This window comes from Esox lucius, chromosome 12 (assembly GCF_011004845.1).
Source record: "Esox lucius isolate fEsoLuc1 chromosome 12, fEsoLuc1.pri, whole genome shotgun sequence".
NCBI classification, from domain to species: Eukaryota; Metazoa; Chordata; class Actinopteri; order Esociformes; family Esocidae; genus Esox; species Esox lucius.
This window is the reverse complement of record NC_047580.1, coordinates 1326064-1348178: the sequence shown is the minus strand read 5'-3', so window position 1 is coordinate 1348178 and position 22115 is coordinate 1326064. Positions and strand designations below refer to the sequence as shown.

The following is a 22115-nucleotide window of genomic DNA, read 5'->3' as shown; positions in this document are numbered from 1 at the left end:
AATCTTGGTCTCCTCAGACTACAGGACATTGTTCCAGTAATCCATGTCCTTAGTTTACTTGTCTTCAGCAAACTGTTTCTTGTGCATCATTTTTAGAAGAGGCTTCCTTCTAGGACGACAGCCATGCAGACCAATTTGATGCAGTGTGCGGCGTATGGTCGGAGCACTGACAGGCCGACTCCCCACCCTTTCAACCTCTGCAGCAATGCTGGCAGCACTCATAAGTCTATTTCCCAAAGGCAACCTCTGCATATGACGCTGAGCACATGGACTCAACCTCTTTGATCGACCTTTGCGAGGCCTGTTCTGAGAGGAACCTGTCCTGTTAAACCGCTGTATGGTCTTGGCCACCGTGCTGCAGCTCAGTTTCAGGGTCTTGGCAATCTTCTTATAGCCTAGTCCATCTTTATGTATAGGAACAATTATTTTTTTCAGATCCTCAGAGAGTTCTTTGCCATGAGGTGCCATGTTGAACTTTCAGTGACCAGTATGAGGGAGTGTGAGAGTGATAACACCAAATTTAACACACCTGCTCCCCATTCACACCTGAGACAAGTCACATGACACTGGGGAGGGAAAATGGCTCACTTAGGGGTGTACTCACCTTTGTTGCTAGCGGTTTAGAAATGAATGGCGGTGTGTTCTGTTATTTTTAGGGGACAGCAAATTTACACTGTTATACAAGCTGTACACTCACTACTTTACATTGTAGCAAACTGTCATTTCTTCAGTGTTGTCACATGAAAAGATATAATCAAATATTTTCTCACTTTTGTTAGAAACTGTATCTATAATAATCAATAACTCTACCAATTGCTGCTAATTTACACTGTTATGTGTATTACTGCCATACTTGCCATATCGAAATGTTCAATTTTACTACCCATATTGCTGCTAGTTTAAAGTGCTATGTATATTGTTGCTTTATTTTATTATTTTCTCTCTAGCTATATTGCTTATTTGATTATATACTCCTCTTCTTAACTCTCACTATGTAGTTGTCGGGTGTCATGTCTCAAGAATTTCATTGTGCAGGATGACACTTTGTTGTTCGATGCATTTGACAAATAAACCTTGAAACTTGAAATTAATCATTGTAATGAATGACATGGTCTGTTTTCAACTGCACCGATGCAACCAACTCCAATGGCCTAGCTAACTATGGTGAGGCTAGCTAAACCTTTCTTGTTAAACATATAGCGTTATCTAAGTTAATACAGGAGAAAATCGCACAAATCAAAACATCTCTGCAGCAAACCAGGCTGTGAATGGTGGGCCATTATATTATTACCGGTAAATTTGTCACAAGATTCTGACTGTTTTACTGGCTGCACTACACTGACCACCCATAGAACGAATGGTAATTTAGGTAAATTTGCACTCAAATTCCCTTTGACAATGAACAATTTCTTCACCTCCCGAACAACTGCATTATTAACCCACCCTGATTGAATGTACAGATAGCGGTCTGTACTTTCGTACGCTTTCATTTTAGTAGCACAACATAATCTGTAAAAAATGTCAAAAAGTCTGGCAGCAAAGTTTCCATACGGATATCGTTAAATTACAGTAAATAACCGTACCACAAAAGTACATGTAAACATTTATTAAATAACAGTATATTGTGTTCCTCCGCCAATAGTGTGTTTGAATGGGTAAGTGAGATGCAAAAGAATAAAGCACTTTGAGTACTGTTAAGGTAGAAAAGCGCTATAAGTGCAGTCCATTAACCATGTGTTTCCTCCCACAAAAAGGTAATTGTAAATTCTTGGAAAAACTAAAAAATGTATGTGCATAAACCCAATGGCAACAGAATAGCCACTACTGTGCACTGTATCCATTCGCTGTCTTTATGTCAGGATGACATGAATACTCACTGCCTTTGAATATTTTGTGGCAGGAGACTTCATTCCCAAAACACCTCGATCATGAAGGGAAAGCATACACACACAGACACAAAGAACAATATAAACTATTGGCTTACTGATGGAGACATGGGCATGTAAAATATTACTCAACTCCACACAGAGTTGTGTAGACAAAAAAAATTAAACAATGTTTTTTTTTGTACTTTCAATCATCACCTTGCCTTGATGAGTCTCTGGAATTAGTATAAGTCGTATCAGTGAATGTATATATTATGTATATAAATACATGGAACGTTACATACAATTTGATTCACTCCAACTTTGGTATATTGCTTGGTATTCATTAATTGAATACAATATTCATTAATCTAGATATAAATTAGATATTTCTTTTAGCCAGATTGCCTATCTACGTTAAGTGAATGGAACAGCTAGTAGCTACAGTAGCAAACTCTTTTTTTACAGACAGTTTAAGAATTTGAAAAAATTGTAAGCTGCCATAAAACACAGAGTAATTACTGGCAGAGTGACAGACTTCACAAAAGTATATCAGTAACTTTTCATTAGCTAGCCGTGTTTTTTCCCGAAGCTAGGCTAGCCTGGTCAGTTAGCTAGATACAGATAGACAATTAAATTGTATTGGTCAATAACATAACGAAAACAGATGTTAGAAAACTGTGTTGATGTGTAACTTCAGTGAATTTACACCACTTATTATCAAAAACCTGATTCACTTACCATGAATTGTGTTGTGTAGGTCGGTTGCAAGTCTCTCCAACTGCTAACCTTACAATTTGATGTATTTTTTCCCCCCGGGGGCATTTAGAACTTGAAAGACAGCGCGCAAAACATACCACGCTGGGAGTTGTTCTACATAGGTTGAACTTTCTTTTGAAGGGATAATTTGGGCTTAACCCAAATATGAAAACAACCCATAAACCAGTCTTTTGTTCTCCATTGACATCCCACAATTCATTCAAAATAAAAAATGTATCAGGCAGGTGTAAAACAATCCAGTTCTATGTCGTGAAGCTTTGCCCATAGGGGCTTCGCTCCTATTGGTTTACCCCTCTGCCCAATAGGCAGTCACTGAACATTTTTGTATGCAAATCTCACCTCATGGCCATCTGCCCCATGGCTATAAAAGAGGTTGTCATTCTCTGCTCTGCCTCCCTTTTTTCTTCACAAGAAAGGTTTAGATATGCAGTCATCGGTGATCTCCATAAAAGCCAAGGATGGCTTCACCTTCTTCGACCGCTGGAGTGGTCTCTGCTAGCCCGGCGCCCTGGCTGCCGACTTCTCTGTCGGCCTGCCGGTGTAGCGAGCTGGACCCGGTGGTTGACGTGCACACACTGTGCTGTGCGTGTCTGGGACCGCTGCATGCTCGCGACGGCGCCATCGACGAGCCGGTTTGCACCGCCTGCGCCGTCCTCCCTTTACAGGTGAGGATTGACAGGCTGCCATACTTCGCCGAGGAGGTCCCTCTCTTGTTCTCCCCCGCTCAGCTGAGCGGGTGTGGAGTTGTTTCCGACTCTTCCTCTTCGGAGGAGGATGTCCACCCCCCCCCCCCCCTGCGGCAGTGAAAGAGGACTTGTTCGCTGACATCTCCGCTGCTGCGCATTCCAGTGCCGGTGCCCACGTCGGAGGAGGGGGAGGACCTCTTTTGAGGCCGCTGGACGCGGGCTCGCCGCCCAACATCGACTGCTGCGCCAGAGTTTCCTTCACTGTGCAAGTACGCTGAGGAAGCATAGGGGGCCCCCTTCATGACCCGGGGTACGGTCAAGTCCCACATCGCCTTCACCATGGTGGAGGGACGGCTGTTTCTCAAGCTCACCCAGGCTAACTCCCTCTCGGCCGGCCGGGTGATGGCCAAGACGGTTGTGCAGGTCAGGCACCTGTGAGCCGGAGAAGATGCCGTTCCTCAATGCCCCGCTGCAGGAAGAGGCACTCTCCAGTGCCACAGTCACGGCGGCTCTGGTGAGCCAGAAGGACAGGGAAAAGTGTCTCCGGCTGGGTCCCCTTTTGCCGGTTCCTGCTTCTTCTTCAGTGTCTGCTGCCCCCCCCCCCCCCGATGCTTCAGGTTCACGGAGGCCTGGAGGTTGACTGCGTCGTCGTACACAACATCGCCGTGCCAGGTCAACGGGCGGTTCGACCAGTACAGCCTGAAGTGAGAGAACCTCGCCTCCCGAAGTCATCCCCTCCTTCCGCTGTTCAAGAAACGCCATACCTGACTCTTTGGTGGGGAGCTCCTCTGTTGTACTGAATAAAGCTGTGTGCACCTTATTTACCAGTGAGTGAGCCTTCATTGTAGAAGGCTGTTGCATGCCCGGGTAGGTTTAGTGAGCGGTCTTCCTGCCCTCAGTCTCTGAGGAGGTGTACAGTCAATGGCTGGCCACAGCTCCCCAGCTGTGTGCTCGCCCACTCTCTCTGCTATGCACACTGCTGGGCTGGTTAGATAAGACACTGAGGAAGGGTTATGCGCTGCAGTTCCACTGCCCGCCTCCCCCATTCTTAGGGGTCGTAGAGACAGTCATGATGTCTCCCTTCAAGGTCGCTGCCCTGCAGGAGGAGATTGCGGACCTTCTAGACAAGGAGACAGTGTCTCTAGTCCCGTTGGACCAGAGGTAGAGGGGGCTGTACTCACCCTACTTCCAGGTGCCCAAGAAAACAGGAGGCATGAGGCCGATTCTCGACCTGCGCGTTTTGAACAAATGCATGTTGAAGAGGCCGTTTCGCATGCTCACAACAAAACGTCCCTTGGAGTGCGTGCACCCCGGGGATTTTTGCGTCAGCATCGACTTGAAGGACGCTTACTTCCATGTTCCAATACTGCCTCGCCACAGGAAGTTCCTGCGGTTTGCTTTTCAGGGTCAGGCATACAAGTACACACAGGTTCCGTTCGATAGAGTTCAGAGTTCTGGCCTACTTAAATTACCTTTTGGTCCTGGCGCACTCTACAGAACAGGCCCAGGTTCACACGTTCAAGTTGGTAACTCAGCTCACTCGCCTGGGGTATGCGATGAACTGGAAGAAGAGCGCCCCTCAGTCCAGTCAACTGGTGGTATTTCTGGGGCTCCAGTTATCCACAGTGTCTATGAGGGCGCGCGTGTCTGAGATGCGGAGATCCGGTGTTTACAGATGCATCCTTGACAGGCTGGGGACGATGAGTGGTCATCTTCATCCCGACATTGTCGCTGAGGTCTGGAGACATTTCGGGAAGATGCAGGTGGATCTGTTCGCGTCCCTGGAGGACGTGCACTGCCCCCTGTGGTTTTCTCTTTGAGCGTAAGACAGGCCACCATTGGGCAAGAGTGCTGATGTACGCGTTTCCACCTCTCCAGTGCATTCTCCCTGTCATGTCTCGGGTGCGGTCAGAGGGGCTGTCGCTCATTCTGATTGCCCCCTTTCGCCCGGGTGCAACGGGGCGTTGACACTAGCGAACGGCTCAGTCGGGTCAATCGGGGCGTTCCCTGTGCTGGGCCAGCCACTGCGGGCCTGGCTACTGAGCCAGGTTGCTGCAGTGGGGACTGACTGAGGAGGTATTCCCAACCATTCAGGGTGCGAGGGCTGCCTCCACATCAGCTAGCAATGCTAGTCGTTGAAGGATCTTTGTCCACTGGTGTGAGGACGCAGGGGTTGACCCCCTCTGTTGTGACGTTGGCAATGTCCTGTCGTTCCTGCAGCGTCTGTTTGATCAGCAAAGATCCCCTGGCACGCTCAAGGTATACGCATGTGCAATCTCGGCATGTCATGAAGGGTTCCATGGAGTGTCTGTGTTTAGTCATTCCTTGGTGAAAAGTTTTCTGTCTGTGTCTCGCTGTCTCTGGCTGGTGGCTCAGCAGACATTGCCATTGTGGGATTTGGTTCTGGAGGCGCTGTGTGACGTGCCGTTTGGAGCGTCGCCCGTAGGGTTCAAACTCTGACCGGTCTCTGACTGCTTTTCTCGTGAAGAAAGGTATGTCGGGAGACAGAGCAGAGTATGACAACCTATTTTATAGCCAATAGGGCAGATGGGGTAAACTATGCCCTATGGGCGATGCTCCACTCATTGAACTGGAGTTACGAAAGTAACTATCAGTCATAGCCTTTAGGCTACTAGTGGACCGACCGAGTAGCCCAGCAGCAGAACACCCAAACAGAAATATTTTGTGTAAGTATTCTTTAATTAAATCTATTATAATAATTATGGATATGGAAATATTGGTTGATATTTTTCCATAAATCCAGCAATGAACATGCAACAAGGAACGTCATTGAAAAGAAAATAACATAACAGCCATTACCTCATCCATGGTTAAACCAAAAACTACTAAATACCATTTGTGAACATTATGAACCCCACCACCACCCGTCCTTGTTGGAGAACGCTAAACCGACAGAATGAACATGTAACAAGGAACGTAATTGAAAAGAAAATAACATAACAGCCAACTCATCCATGGTTAACCAACAACTAATAAAATACCGAGCGCTCTCTGTTGCTGTGTGGAGAATGGAGATGTGTGGAGCAGCCTGTGTCAGTTACCACTTTTATTATTTTCCCCTCCCCCGACTGAACGTCACTCACTCACTCATCCGGGCATGTACTGTGGTCTCATGAGAAAACGCAGCTTTTTGATATAACGGTTTTCTTGTTCCCGAATACAAATATTTTTTTAAGTATTTGTTTGAAATAAGTATTTGTAAAAACCACGTTATTTGTGCCTTTCCGAATACCGTATTCGGCTCCACCCCTAGTATGTAGGTATGTAGGCCTATATGAAAAGCTAATGGCTGGATTGACATCATGGTGACATTACAGTTACATTCATTTAGCCCATAAAATGACCTTCATGCATTTCAACAAACACAACCTTTCCTTTTGAACCACAATTATGCCAAAATGCCAACACATGACAATAACATTTTATTGTTACACAACCTGTTAGTTTAGTGTTATGCAACAGTTATTTTCCAACATTGCCAAAATTCTGCGTAGCTCTGGGCCAGCCAGGTCCAAGGTCTTGACAGCAGTGGTTAGCCCATTAGCCATCCCTGATATGGGACAATGTTAATTGAAACGTGTAAAATCTCAATGTAGACAGTAACAGTCTTTAATGTATTTTAGTTGTTCATGTAACAAAAGACAACGTGTGTATGGATTGGCCCTAAGCCAGAGCTCCAGAGTTCCGACATGAACCCTGGCCTTACTGTCATGGACCACATAGGTATTTCTTTCATACCACGGCATGGAAAAACCAAATATTAACTACTTATTAGTTTGTAATGACAACAAATAATAATAAAAAATATAATAATGACAACGTAGAAGAGAGCAAGCCCCCCATTCAAGCACATCTGTCTCCTTTTAGAAAAAGCTCACCCAATATGGATTTGTTGCCCAAGCCCAAAATGAACATTGGTTGCATTGTTTTCTGTTGGTTAATCCCAGCACCCCTCTGTGTCAACATACACTCACCTAAAGGATTATTAGGAACACCTGTGCAATTTCTCATTAATCCAATTATCTAATCAACCAATCACATGGCAGTTGCTTCAATGCATTTAGGGGTGTGGTCCTTGTCAAGACAATCTCCTGAACTCCAAACTGAATGTCAGAATGGGAAAGAAAGGTGATTTAAGCAATTTTGAGCATGGCATGGTTGTTGGTGCCAGGCGGGCCGGTCTGAGTATTTCACAATCGGTTCAGTTACTTGGATTTTCACGCACAACCATTTCTAGGGTTTACAAAGAATGGTGTGAAAAGGGAAAAACATCCAGTATGCGACAGTCGTGTGGGCGAAAATGCCTTGTTGATGCTAGAGGTCAGAGGAGAATGGGCCAACTGATTCAAGCTGATAGAAGAGCAACTTTGACTGAAATAACCACTCGTTACAACCGAGGTATTCAGCAAAGCATTTGTGAAGCCAAAACACGCACAACTTTGAGGCGGATGGGCTACAACAGCAGAAGACCCCACCGGGTACCACTCATCTCCACTACAAATAGGAAAAAGAGACTACAATTTGCTCGAGCTACAAAAATTGGACAGTTGAAGACTGGAAGAATGTTGCCTGGTCTGATGAGTCTCTATTTCTGTTGAGACATTCAGATGGTGGAGTCAGAATTTGACGTAAACAGAATGAGAACATGGATCCATCATGCCTTGTTACCACTGTGCAGACTGGTGGTGGTGGTGTAATGGTGTGGGGGATGCTTTCTTCGGACAAATGACGACTCTCCCCCAGGACGCGGCAGCGCAAATGTCCTCCAACCCACGCCCCTAAACAGTGCGGCCGAGGCCGCCACCCCGCGCGTGGAGTGGGCCCCAAACCCACCAGGCGCAGGGACACCACGTGACCTGTAGGCCAGATCAATCGCCTCACACAACCAATGAGACAGACGCTGCTTTGACAACGGCTGGCCCACCTTGGGGCCACCGTGACATACAAAGAGTTGGGGCGCGGTCCGCACCGCGGCCGTGCGCTGCACATACTGTACCAATGCGCGGACCAGACACAGAGGAAGCAACCTCTCCTCTCCCGCACCCGCATGGGGAGGGGGAGAGAACGCCCACAACACCATCCTCATGGAGCGAAAAGACGCCTTGATCACCTTGGGCAGAAAAGCCGGGTTAGGAAGCAACACGGCCCTGCTACCATCACCATTAATGGTCGTCGAGCAGAGGTCAGAGCCAACAAAAGCGCTGTCTTAAGGGACAACAGTCTCAATGGTACCTGGTCAATAGGTTTGAACGGCGCGTCACACAGCGCCTCCAGAACCAACGCCAAATCCCACTGAGGCAACGTCCGCCGGGCCACCGGCCGGAGACGGCGGGACCCGGCAAGAAACCGTTTAACCAAGGGGTGACTAAAACAGACACGCCATTGAAACCTTCATGACACGCTGAAATGGCACAAGCGTACACCTTCAGCATGCCAGGGGACCTTTGGTGCTCAAAGAGACTCTGCAGGAACGCCAGGACACTGCCCACATCACAACAGAGGGGGTCAACCCCCTTGCCCTCACATCAGCGGGGAAAGATAACCCATTGGCTAGAGTAACTAGCCGACGTTGAGGCCGCCCTCGCGCCCTGAATGGTCGCGACCACGTCCGCCGTCAGACCCCGGCGCAGCAGCCTGGCCCTCTCAGGAGCCAAGCCCGCAGTGGCTGACACAGGGAACGCCCCGATCGACCCGTTCGCCTGCGACAACGCCCTGTGGCGGTAAGGGATCGGCCACGGCGACCCCACCGCCATCTGGGCTGCCCCTACAAACCACAGGGCACCCGGGCGAAAAGGGGGCGATCAGAATGAGTGACAAACCCTCCGACCGCACCCGAGACATGACGAGGAGAATGCATTGTAGAGGGGGATAAGCGTACAACAGTACTCTCGGCCACGGCCGATGAGCCAACGCGTCCACGCCCAACGGCCTGTCCTGCGCTCGAAGAGAGTACCACAGGGGTCAATGCGCGTCCTTCTGGGACGCGAACAAATCCACCTGCGCCCTCCCGAAGCGCCTCCAGAGCTTGGCCACAATGTTGGGGTGAAGACGCCACTCGTCGTCCCGGGGACCCCCCCGGGACAACAGGTCTGTGCCCACATTGAGTTCTCCGGGAATGTGAAGAACCCTCAAAGATCTGAGGTGCACTTGAGCCCATTCCCAAATCCGCACCGCCAACAGGTGGAGGGGTAGAGACCTGACCCCGCCCTGCCTCTTCACGTAAGCGACTGCTGTGCAGTTGTCTGACCACTCTAGCACTTCCCGTCCCTGTAGGGCCGGTGCGAAGTGCAGCAACACGCGCCGAATCGTTTCCAACTCTAGCCAGTTGCCGAGCTCGACTGGCACGTCCCGCCCCAGCCCTTCAGGGATGCGTCCGTAAAAACCGGGACCCGAACTGACACCCTGCCCATGGGAACCCCCCAGAGCAGAGTGTGCGGGTGCCTCCAAAAAGCCAGGTCCCGCCCCAGAGAGTCCGGGACCTTGACCAGACAACGCCGGTGACGCACCGGGTCCAAACGGAGGCGGGCGAACCAGTGTTGAAGCCCTCTCATGTGTAGCAAACCCAGCGGGACCACAGCATGGGCTGATGACATCAAACCTAGGAGAGATATGATGGCGTACACCGACACAATGCGTGACGGCCACTCTCCGCGCCTCAGACACCCGAGCCCTCATAGAGACCGTGGATAACTGGAGCCCCAGAAACACCACTAGGCGGCTGGGCTGAGGAGCACTCTTCACCCAGTTCACCGCAAAGTCCAGGCGAGTGAGCTGTCACACTAACCGGAACGTGTGGACCCTGGCCTCTTCCGCCGGGTGCGCCAGATCCTTCAGATTGATGCTGACGCAGAAATCCCTGGTATGCACGCACTCCAGGAGATGTTTTATCGTGAGCATGCGAAACGGTCGCTTCTACGCGCACTTGTTCAGAACGCACAGGTCCAGAATCGGTCGCATGCCCCCCGTCTTTTTGGGGACCAGGAAGTAAGGGGAGTAGAGCCCCTTCTCCCTCTGCCCCAACGGGACCAGGGACACCGCCCCCTTGTCCAGAAGGGCTGCAATCTCCCCCTGTAGGGCCGCAACCTTCACAGGAGACGTCATGACGGTCACCACGACCCCCAAGAACGGGGGAGGCTGACAGTGAAACTGCAGCGCGTACCTCTTTCTCAGCGTTATGTCTAGCCACCCCGGCAGAGTGCATAACCGATGCCACTCTGAGTAGGACAGAGAGTGGGCGAGAGGGGCCGTTGTCAGCCACTGATTGTACACGTCCTCCGCCCCGACCGCCGTGGGAGGGCTGTCCATAAACAGCCAACCCGCCCAAGGCGGGGCCACCCCGAAAGGGAGAGGACGACGCACGCGTCACCTGAGTCGAGCCGTCCATCTCTCCACCGGTTACAGCCGTAACCAAGGATACAGAGGCTCCAGCAGGTGGCGCACCCAAGCATAGCTGACCTGAACTCACAGAGGGATGAGCGGAGAAGCCTGCCCTGTCCAAAGGAAAGCTGCCCGGACCCCCATCACGGCCCGCCCCTACAGGGTCGACGGGGAGGGAAGTCCAGACTTATGGAGCCGGACATCCCTGACCTCAGGCAGAGACTGAGGGCGGGAAGCCCACTCGCTAACCAGGCCTACAGCGGCCGTCTGCAATGAAGGCTCACTCAAAGGTAAATAAGGTGAACACACAGCTTTATTTACACGAGAAGAGGAGCACCCCACCAAACGCACACAGGGTGGGGAAGCGTCCGAGGGACACTCCCCCTCAAAGAGTCATGCACGCCGCTTCTTGAATGGCGGAGACTTACGACCCCCGTCGGCTTGTCGGTGTGGAGGAGGAGGAGGGGACGCCCTCTGGGGGCGAGGTTCTCTCACCTCCCGTTGTGCAGGACGCGCCGAGTCCTGTTCAGCTGACCCCGCTGCCTTGGCACGGCAATGTTGTGCCTTGCGGCGTAGGCGACCCCACCAGCCGACAGGGAGTTGGCCTGGGTCAGTTTCAGGATGACCGCCGAGGCACGTGCCACCTCGCTGACCTCAGCCGGGGACAAAGAAGTGCGGCCCTCCGTCATCCTAGCCACGGCCGCAGCTAGGAGTCCCATATTATTGCTGGCTGCAAGAGACTGCACAGAGAGAGCGTACTGTTACGGTGCCTCACCGAAGGCAGGGCGGGGCGCTTGTCAGACCAGGTGCTCAGGCCCGGAACCAGTGAGGACGCCAGAGAGATTTCCAGAGGCGGAATGCCCTTACTCAGCATCTCCAACCTCCCCTCCACGGCAGTGAAAGCAGTCCCCCTGGTCGTAAAAGGCGCACTCCACGCAGAGAGGGGACCTCTGGCGTCGTCGACGGCGCCGTGCGGCGGGCAGCCTCAAACAGGTCATCCCCCTCCTCTGGCGCAGACACTGGCATGGGGATGCGCAGGCGCCGTGCAGCGGCAGAGATGGCAGTGAAAAAGTCCTCTTTCACTGCCGGGGGGTCGATACCCCTGTCCACAGGGGTGGCGACCACCTCCGGATAGGAAGAGCTAGAACGCCGCCGCTCCCACTCAGCCGAGCGGGAGGGAGCAGTTCCAGAGGTGGGCGGAGCCGTCACCGGGCCGGTCTTCTCAGCTGGCGCCCCGACTCCTGAAAGGAGTCCTCCTCGGAGAGGAGAGAGAGGACGTCAGCGAGTGGAACCTCCTCAGTGAAATATGCCAGCCGCTCCATCCTCACTGGCAAGGGTGCATATGGGCTCCTCTGTAGCACCCTCGCGAGCGTGCTGCGGCCCCAAACACGCACAACACAGAGTGTGCGTGTCCACGGCCGGGTCCAGCTCGTCGCAACGGCAGGCTGACAATGAAGCCAGCGGCCGGGGTGCCGTCATCGAAGAAGCCGCTCCAGCGGCGGAAGAAGGTGAAGTCATCCTTGACTCTTGTAGAAAATCACCAGATCGCATAAATAAACTTTCTCGTGAAGAAAGAAGGGAGGCAGATTGGGGTGTGAGCACTGCTTTTATAGCCTTGGGGCAGATGGCCTAGAGCGGTGCTATTTGCATATTTAAATTTTCAGTAACTGCCGATTGGCAGAGAGGGTAAACCAATAGGAGCGAAGTCCCTATGGGCAAAGCTTCACCATATAGAACTATTGAAGTGGCGCTAAAGACAACAACTCCCATGATCCCACATTACCTCACAGAACAAAATCTGTAAAATAATGTTTTAATTGTCTTTCAACAGTAATTTACAGTAAATTACTTTTTGTGTCTGTACAAATACTATTATTTACCTTTAAAACATAAAATCACTTTAACTACAGATGCTTAATGACCTGCAATTTTAAGGAAGACATTTTGAATGTCTTCCTTAAAATACATTTTACAGATAATTTCATTATCTGTAAATTTACCTCACATTTTACGTAAAATAACATTTGAATCAGTACAAATACGATAAATTGGCATTAAATAAACATAATATTAATGCAATCTTAAATTAAGGCAAATGTTCTGTGATTAAAGGGTGTACATTTTACTTACTGCAAATACCTTTGTTTTTCATGTTTTGTGAGGTGATCTAAACATTCATGGGCTGTAAAAGTAGAACATATGACCGGCTTGGGCAGTAGCTCCATGGAATTCCCAGTGTTAACCCATGTTTCAACAATGTTTTGACCGCGTGACTGAAAATTATGAATAGGTAGGCTACAATCAGGGGTACAATGGCAATTGCAGAGCTAGTGCAAATAATGTTAGACTTTGCAGATCATATTGAAAGCAATTTGATTTCCTGGTCAGATTCTCATGACAGAATAGAAATGATACTTGAAAATGTAGATGCATTTTCTGTGACAGTGGCGTCGTTAGGCCTGGGCGTCCGGGGCTACAGCCTCGGGTCTTTTATGAATAGCCCCGTATTTCAAATTGAATCCCCCCCCCCCCCCCCCCCCAAAAAAATAGCCCCTGATCTATTCATAAATAATTTCGATCGCGCATTATGACAATGTAGACGTGTAGGCCGCAACATGTACACTGGCATTTTACTCATGTACTTTGAAATCTGTACTTTCTGCCCGGGTGGCGGGTGCGGCTAGCAACGCCTCTGCTCTGTGATTATTAATAATGATAGCTAACTATTGAAATGTTTTTGTATCCTTTCAAAATAAATCTATATATTTCGTTTATACAGCTCCGGAAAAAATTAAGAGACCACTGCACCTTTTTCTTTCCTTTCCAAAAAAGGAAGATTTGGAGTGAGGAACAGAAGCGTTCAATTTGCAGTGGTCTCTTAATTTTAACCCTTCAATTCCTCACTCAAAACCTTCCTTTTCGACTTTTTTTTGGAAAGGAAAGGGTGCAGTAGTCTCTTAATTTTTTCCGGAGCTGTATGTAAGATGTGTCTCCACAACTGCTATTTTTCTGTTGGTGGCATCAAACCATAAAATTGCTCGATGATGCTGCGGAGAACACGCACGGGAACGCAGCAGTTGTGAATAATCATTTAAGGATACGCCCTCGGGAGAAAATCAGTGTTTTTAGGAAGAAGGTTGTGAACCTACACATCGACACTTCACTGTTTACTTCCCTTGCTTGTTGGTGGGTGGGGACTGTTTACTCCCGCCCAAAGTAAACGTATACATTTTTGAGAGAATATCTCAACTTAATCTACAGCGAAATATAATCTATAACAGCTCTCCTGTCACTGACAGGGTTTATTTTGCTTATTTGTTACTAATAGTCGACAGAATTATACAATTTACTAACATGTTTAATATGCTTGCGTTAAGTATTTGTTGCTGAATGCAGAAACATAGTCAAAGACCACAAGGCCCCTATTCCCGTCAAAAGAACGCTCGTTTACCGGAACATACACCGAGTGCTGTAATTCTGAGAAACGTAGTTGAAGAACGTTAATATTCATATAATTAAACCATGCTACGTTGTGATTGGACCACAATTCAAAATACTATTTATAATTTAGAGGCTATTGGTTAGATGAGTCATGTAGGCGTATTCATAATTTTAATTTAAAAACTGCAAGTTGAACCAGACGTGTCAGTTTGTGAATCCATCTGTCTAGAGATATCCACGGCAATTATCCACGGTTTTACTGTTGGGTATTTTTACCCTAACAGACGACTCTTTGCGTATTAAATTGGTGATGGGCATACTTTTTTACTGAATTTACACTTTACTTTTCTCCGGATATATTTAATTAAACAATGTTGGATAAACGTTGTATCGACCTGCACTTGGATCTGGATGCCAAAGGAAAAAGCGGTAAGAATTTGGAAAGTTTGCTATGGTGATCTAACTACAATATCACAGTAGTGATGGGCAGAACGAGGTTTTCTGAAACACCAAGTGTAACTGCCGTCAGTTCATTAACATGCATTAGATTTCATTTATGTGGTGTGTAATTTCAGTACAGTTACTATATAATAACTGTACTGAAATTACACACCACATAAACGAAATCTAATGCATGTTTATGAACTGACGGCAGTTACACTAAGACAATCACAACAGTTGTGTCGAGACAATCACAACAGTTGTGTCGAGACAATCACAACAGTTGTGTCGAGGCATCTGATTAGCAGAAATAAATGTCATGGCATGTGCATACAGGCATATTTCCCGATACTGTGGGTTCGCATCCCACGTTTCTTATGCCTTTCCAATTTTTGTTTTAACCATGCATTCATTATAATGTTTTAATGAAACGGGGACTGTTTCATGGGACACACTTAAAAAAAACTGCTTATTTGAGCAACAGTAAATGGTATTTCAATAGAATTTTTTTTTTAAAAGTTTATCAAAATTAGAGTACTCGTTAGAGTACGATATTGAATATATTGATATAAATTATAAATACAAAAATGCGCTATACTACGAAAGTCAATCACACACCGCCGTCCAAAAATAATCATTAGCAAATGTAAACATAATCATTACTAAACTTAACATATTGCCGTTATTATTACTACCGGTTCTAGTTTTGAGGTTTACTGCAGTTCTGCGTGTGGTTTGTCCAAGTGTTGTTTCCGTACCCCAACAGAAGCCGTCGGTCGATTGTTGCTGGTAGGTACAATCTATGACAAACACTGTGCTCTCTTATTTCTTTCAAATGTATTAAAAAGTGGAAAGCTAAAATGTAATGAGTGTTACGTATATCTTCCTGTCGATTGTGATAGTTTTAACATGAACATGTCATTACTTGCATGGAGTGGTAACAAACGTTTTTGGTGAACACGGGCCGATTTGCGAGTGCTAAGTCAACCATCACAATGGTGCTCATGTGCATATTAAACTAACGTTAATGTCTTAAGTTAATGATTTTGTTAGAAATGTTAGAAAGCCCACGTGAAGTTTGAATAAAGTGTCAAACATATGTTGCGTTGCATGTGTTATTTATGCATACAGTAGTCGTTTTTCATTGATTTTATATTCATATAGTATACTTTATAGCTGTATTACTTATGATAAATAGCATTATTGGTGTTTGTTTAATTAAAGTGCAAGCTGTTTTATTAGTCAGCTTTCACTCACAGTGAGTGTCATCATGAGCATGAGTAAGGGTGGCAGTGACATTCATAATTTGTTTTGGGCAGCCTCAGAAAAGAAAAGTTGACAGCAGTGAGAAAATAAATACTAGTCAGATGATAGAAGTATGCAGTAGCACAAGAGGCGAGTCAATGTTTATTTTTATAAGAGTTAGTAATCCATTCCTGAACATCATGGCAATAAACTTGTTTACTGATATTTCTTTCATGTTCACTCTGGTGCATTCAGAGTAAAGAGAGAGAGGGTATGAGGATGTCACCTGCTATTCCTGCCCTGTTGGCATGGAGGTGAGTGAGAAAAGGAGCAATTATTGATGACCAATCTTATATTGCCACGATGGTGTTCTTCCGACAACATCATAATTAATGTTGGCACAGTTACCACTAAGGTTAGGTTTAAGTGTCTCTGAGGTTAGGGTTGGGTCAAAGCGTGGGGGGCAGGGGAATATTCTGTCTTTGGACTGGGTTTACCAACTAACTACAGGTCAGTTGTAGTGATGGTCCTGGAGAAACATTAGTTATGATTTTTTAGGAACAATACCAACACAGTGTTGTCAGATTGTGTAAATATTGATGGTTAATATAAATCTTAGAAACCTTATAAATATTGAGTCTTATTATTATTTAAATTTCTGAATGTTTTTCTCGGGGGACCCGCAAACCCCTGGCTGATTGGGTCCCCCCCATTGTTGACTCCATGGCTACGGCCTTGCTACAAATTTAGTAAATTAACCCTGGTCTTCCTAGTCAAGCGACGAGCGCTGTCACATAAAAGGGGTGGTGTTTACGCCATATGACCAATCGCAAATATGGACAAGTCTACCAGAGCCACATATTTCATTAAAGAGGATCAAACAATAATTTTAGAGAAAACAAAAATATAATTCAGACTGAAAGCAACAGTTCCTTCAGCCAAAATCAGCGTAAGTGATAATGCTTATCAATATCACTGCTCTATCTTTAAGGCTCAACTAGAGCTGACTGTAATGACAATTGTGCACTCGATTAAAATAATGTGTTGCTTAAATGAATTCTTAAGACAATTTTTGCTGTATTCTTTCAGTTGCAACCCTAGCAGTGTTAAGCGGTCTTGGGAGAAAATAAAAAATGTATATAACAAGTGAAACATCAGTGTGCATTTGAAAGGACTCCATGGTGGAGAGAGAGTCCAACTGTGATATCTGTGCTCTGTGAATATTTCCAGATGTGCTCAAAAGAATTTTCCTCTAATTGTTCAGCCTACTGTTTTTTCTGAAAACCCTTGGTGTCAGTGCAGGCAATGTACCAGTATGACCAAACAATGAGTATCCTTATTTTTCCTTTACCTAAACGGTGATGCAGTGGAATTACTTTTAAAAAATCTCCTTCATTCTCATCCAGCAATGCTGCCATCAGAATATGGGTGCAATCTATGGCACACCGATCACTCTGGGGAACCCTATGAAAGGAGAATGCTGCATTTAATATTCAACAGTAAACGTCATAGGGTCTACATTATTTATAGATGAAGTAGTCAACGTCTACATCAATGTATGGTCTACTGGCTATTTCATCAAAGCCCTCTTTAATTGACTGCGTGGGCAAGTGGCCAGGGAACACAACAAATGTATCAAGTCTCTGTTGGAGCAAGAACCACCTTGCGAATTGCGCAGCAGTTTTTTTTTCTCCACATCACCCACAGCATACATACACTACTGTAGCAAACTAAAAAATCACAACACTATGCATACATTCTGTGGAACTGTAAGCGTACAACTTCGATGTGTTGCACTGGCAACATATGGCTCAAGAAGCTGATAAACATATGTAATTCCCTCATTGAGAATCAAAATTCTTCGTAAAGATGTTCATCAGAGAAAGCCAACAGGTTTTTTCGGTCTCTAAATATTCTTGCTTTTCTGAGAGTCCCTCTTACTATCTGCGCACTGATCTCCGCGGAGTTTTCTAATAAATTGTTATTTTCAACCGATAATTGATTGGTCAGTAGGCGGTGCTTTTATACGTGTTGATCAGTTCTCGAATATAACCTGCTCCGGAGCAGGTAAGGCGTGCAGCATACATTACCATGTAACCCGGTAACAAGTGAACCACCGTCGTGACACTGACAACATAGGGTTCAACCTGGAGTTATGCCGCGTTCCATTTACCTCGGAACTCGGAATGATGTCACACCCTAGTTAATCCAAGTTGGTTGTGTTCCAAAAGTCCAAGTCTGAAAACAAGATGGACACCCCCGTGAAAGCCATTGTTGCGCTTGCCCTTTCTGTTGATAAAAAGGCATTTAAGTGGTATTTCATGCATATAACACCATAGCAACATGTCCACAGACAGCAGTTGGACAGTACTAAAATTGTACGAGAAACAAATAAACAGAATTGCTAAAATAAACAGTAAAACTACAGCTTTCACTTACTGTTGATACAAAGTTTTGCCATCTTTGATTACGAACTCAGCGCTAGTGGGGTTGCTCCGACTTGAGGAGGCGTTCCATTTGTAACTTCCGACTTGGAACTCTGATATTCTGACCTTAGAGTACAATTGGAACATGCCAGGTTACAGGGTTAGCTCTCTAACCCCAAATTCTGCTTCATAGTATAGGCCTCTGACGTCACGTGACCAGAAGTGTTTTGGGACACGTCGCTGAACATTGTTCCAACCATAGTTTATAGAATCATAGATTGAAAACATACATACACATATTGAGCCCATATACATCAAATCCATGTCAAATAACAGTAATCCTACTATTTTCCTATAACTGTTTTAATGTATTTTGTTTGACACCACAGGTAAAGAATCATTTGAGAATCATTATCACATTGGTGCACTTCTGGGAAGCGGAGGATTTGGGTCGGTCTTTGCTGGGCAACGCATCTCAGATGGTCTGCAGGTAGCTTTTTTCAATTTTTTGTTTAATTTAATTGCAGAGTCAAACATCAATTAGTGGTCAATAAAAACAATTCAAAAACATGTTTTTGGATGAAATAATTTTATTATAAACGTGATTTTTTTCCCCCATTTAATTTAGGTGGCTGTTAAACAAATTTCAAGTGACCGAGTTCAGCAGTGGGTGCGATTGGTAAGTTTTACCCAACTTAAAAATGCAGTTTAACTTAAGATTAACATTTAGTTTTTGGGGTTTCTTTTGTGGTTAATGATAATCATAGTCATTTATGGGAATTTGAATGTTACTTGCGCCCTCTGCTGGAGATTGATTCAACCTCATGTTTTGTTTATAAACATTTGTGTCCTTTGTGGAAGGTTTACAAAATGAATATTGCAAGGGAACTTACTGGCAGCGTTTCTCTATCTGGACCAAAAATCTATAATTCTAAAATACAGCTCCGGAAAAAATTAAGAGACCATTGCACCCTTTTCTTTCCTTTCCCAAAAAAGGGTTAAAATTACTCTTTAAGTTTTTCTGGAGCTGTTTTTGTGTTCACTATTCAGTGTCTTTAGGCAGCAAGTATATTAATGCAGACATAATCATAGTGATACTAAAATCTGTCTTTTTGACATCAGCCAGATGAACCCAACCTGGTACCCATGGAGATTGCCCTGCTTTTGAAGCTGGGCACTGGTGCAGGAACCTGGCACCAAAGCGTGATCAGGATGCTAGACTGGTTCAAGGTGCCAGGACAGGGATTTCTCATTGTCTTTGAAAGACCACTACCGTGTCAGGACCTCTTTGACTTTATCACAGAGCAGGGAGCAGTGAATGAGTCACTTGCACAAAGGTAACCATTATAAAATTATGGAGGATTTAAAACTTTTTGGACTTCTTGTAAAGATAGATGGCTACCATTGTTATTTTATTTAAATTATAAAATTAATTACTCAATAGGCTGAACATTTATTAATCTGTGTCCATATATCCAGTTTGCGAATTTCCACCCAATACTACAATTTTGCATGCTGCATTTACGTCCTTTTTTAAATATGAAAATATGGGCCTACCCTTCTTGAGTCATCCATCCATAGCAAATCAGAGTTGTTGTTTTCTGGCTTGAATTAATGTTGCGAGGACACAATTCTGCCCTTCTTTTTGGGAGCCTTTTGGGCTTTTGAGTGCTACTTTCAGAACCACTGGCTTAAAAGTTTGGAGACATAGTTCAACCACTGCTGGGCATTTTGTGCCTATTATTGTCATATGATTTTCTCACCATAGGTTGTTTTTCTAGGTTCATGCGCCAGATAGTGGAAGCTCTGCAGTTTTGTCAAGCACATGGGATTGTGCATAGGGATGTGAAGGATGAAAATATTTTAGTAGACACTCGAACAGGAGACATTAAAATCATTGACTTTGGCTCTGGTGCCCTGCTCAAGGACACTGCTTACACAGAATTTGAGGGTGAGTAAAAAAAGTACTTAAGATATCCAAATGTATGTGGATGTACCAAATTTAACAGGATGTACCTCAAATATTGTTGACTATCTTTTTTGTTATTGTTATGTAACCATTATTTTCACTAGGCACCAGAGTGTACAGTCCTCCTGAGTGGATCCTACATCAGCACTACCATGCCCAATCACTGACTGTCTGGTCACTGGGAGTTCTTCTCTTTGACATGGTTTGTGGGGACATCCCGTTTGAGAGGGACAGCGAAATTGTGCAGGCTACACCAGGTTTTACCAAACGCATTTCAAAAGGTACTTGTCTTTGACAAAAAAGGCAAAAATAGGAACAATTCAGGATTTATTTGTAAATATAATTTACCTTAACAAATATCCCCCACCCCTCCCACAGAGTGCCAGTCTTTGGTACGTTGGTGCCTAGCATACAGACCAGAGGATAGACCAAGCTTAGAAGAGATTTTACTTCATCCCTGGATGGAGTCATCTGATGACCGTGGATACATACATGGGGAAGACACCTCTTTGTCAAGCCTATGAGTTCCAGATACTATTGTATGATTAAAGAATCCATTGTCATTTTGTATGTGCTCAACTAATCAGGTCCCCTTGGGAAAACATTTTATTATTTAAGTGTTTAAATATTTTATTTAAATTTTACAGGTAATATTTCAAAACATTTTGACTCATGTGCATAGGTCTAAATTATCAATACATGTTTTACATAATGTTACATTCCATAGTTTTATAGACTACTGGGACGATATATTTATGATTGACTTTTGATTATTTAAAGGTATTTATTGCAAATACTATTTATTTATCTTCAGGGGTGAGTCACGTCAAAGTTTCTGATACCATTTCATTCTATAATTTTATGGGATTTAGTTGAGATCACATACTTGACATAAGTGAAAACCTGGTTTTACAGGTTAATGTACCTCGAATTAGGAGGAATAAAGAACTACATAACCTGTGGTAAATGATCAATTCAGGGAACTTCATTGATTATCCTCATGAGGCATCGGTAATGACACTGGCAACATCCCTATGGACATACAAGGCAGACTTGCTTCATACAGTGGACTTAGAGAAGAGCTGAGTCTTGGGAATTTGACTTTGACACTGTTTTCTTCTAAAAAGAAAGGCATTTGTTTGTCAGTTTCTCCCTATAGCATGTGCAGTAGGATGTACATCCAGGATGTATCAAATAATATTGTTCATTCACTTTTAGAATGTCTGTGGATTTGTTTGTGCTTCAAAATTCCTGACTAGGAATAATGTATTTTTTCCAATGGAGTTTGAATATTTTCCTGAAGGTTCATAAACAACCTTAACTGCCTCTGTATTTTAAATGCAGTTGTGCTCAAAATGTGCATACCCTTAGAGAATTGGTAATATATGTACCATTTGTAGGGTCATTGTCATGCATGTTCAAGAATGTCCCATGCGCAGCATTTGTCCAGAAGAACGCAAATTGTCTGCCAGTATTTTCTGATAATATGCTGCATTCATCTTGCCATCAATTTTCACAAGATTCCCTGTGCCTTTTAGATCTCACATACCCCCAAAACATCAGTGAGCCACCACCATGTTTCACAATGCAGATGGTATTCTGTTCACTATAGGCCTTGTTGACCCCTCTCCAAACATAGCGCTTATGGTGGTGACCATTAAGCTCTATTTTTGTCTCATTACTCCAAATTACTGTGTGCCGGAAGATGGCGCGTAACAAAGGGGTTGTCGGGGCATATTGTAACCGGGCCTGTTTGTGGTATTGGCGCAGTAAAGGCTTCATTCTGGCAACTCGACCATGCAGCTCATTTTTGTTCAAGTATCGTATTACGTATTGTGCTTCTTGAAACAACCACACAGTCTTT

At 45.3% G+C, this 22115-nt stretch overlaps 1 protein-coding gene across 1 annotated transcript; it reads left to right on the top strand.

The window, feature by feature from the left end:
* The first annotated feature begins 14220 nt into the window (after window positions 1–14220).
* pim2 (Pim-2 proto-oncogene, serine/threonine kinase) lies at window positions 14221–21656 on the top strand. The gene is made up of 7 exons (XM_010904764.5): window positions 14221–14599; window positions 18672–18772; window positions 18911–18961; window positions 19405–19619; window positions 20064–20233; window positions 20356–20532; window positions 20630–21656. Exons 1-7 carry the CDS (start codon window positions 14542–14544, stop codon window positions 20773–20775), a joined length of 918 nt encoding a protein of 305 aa, XP_010903066.1. The 5' UTR covers window positions 14221–14541; the 3' UTR covers window positions 20776–21656.
* Window positions 21657–22115: the final 459 nt, after the last annotated feature.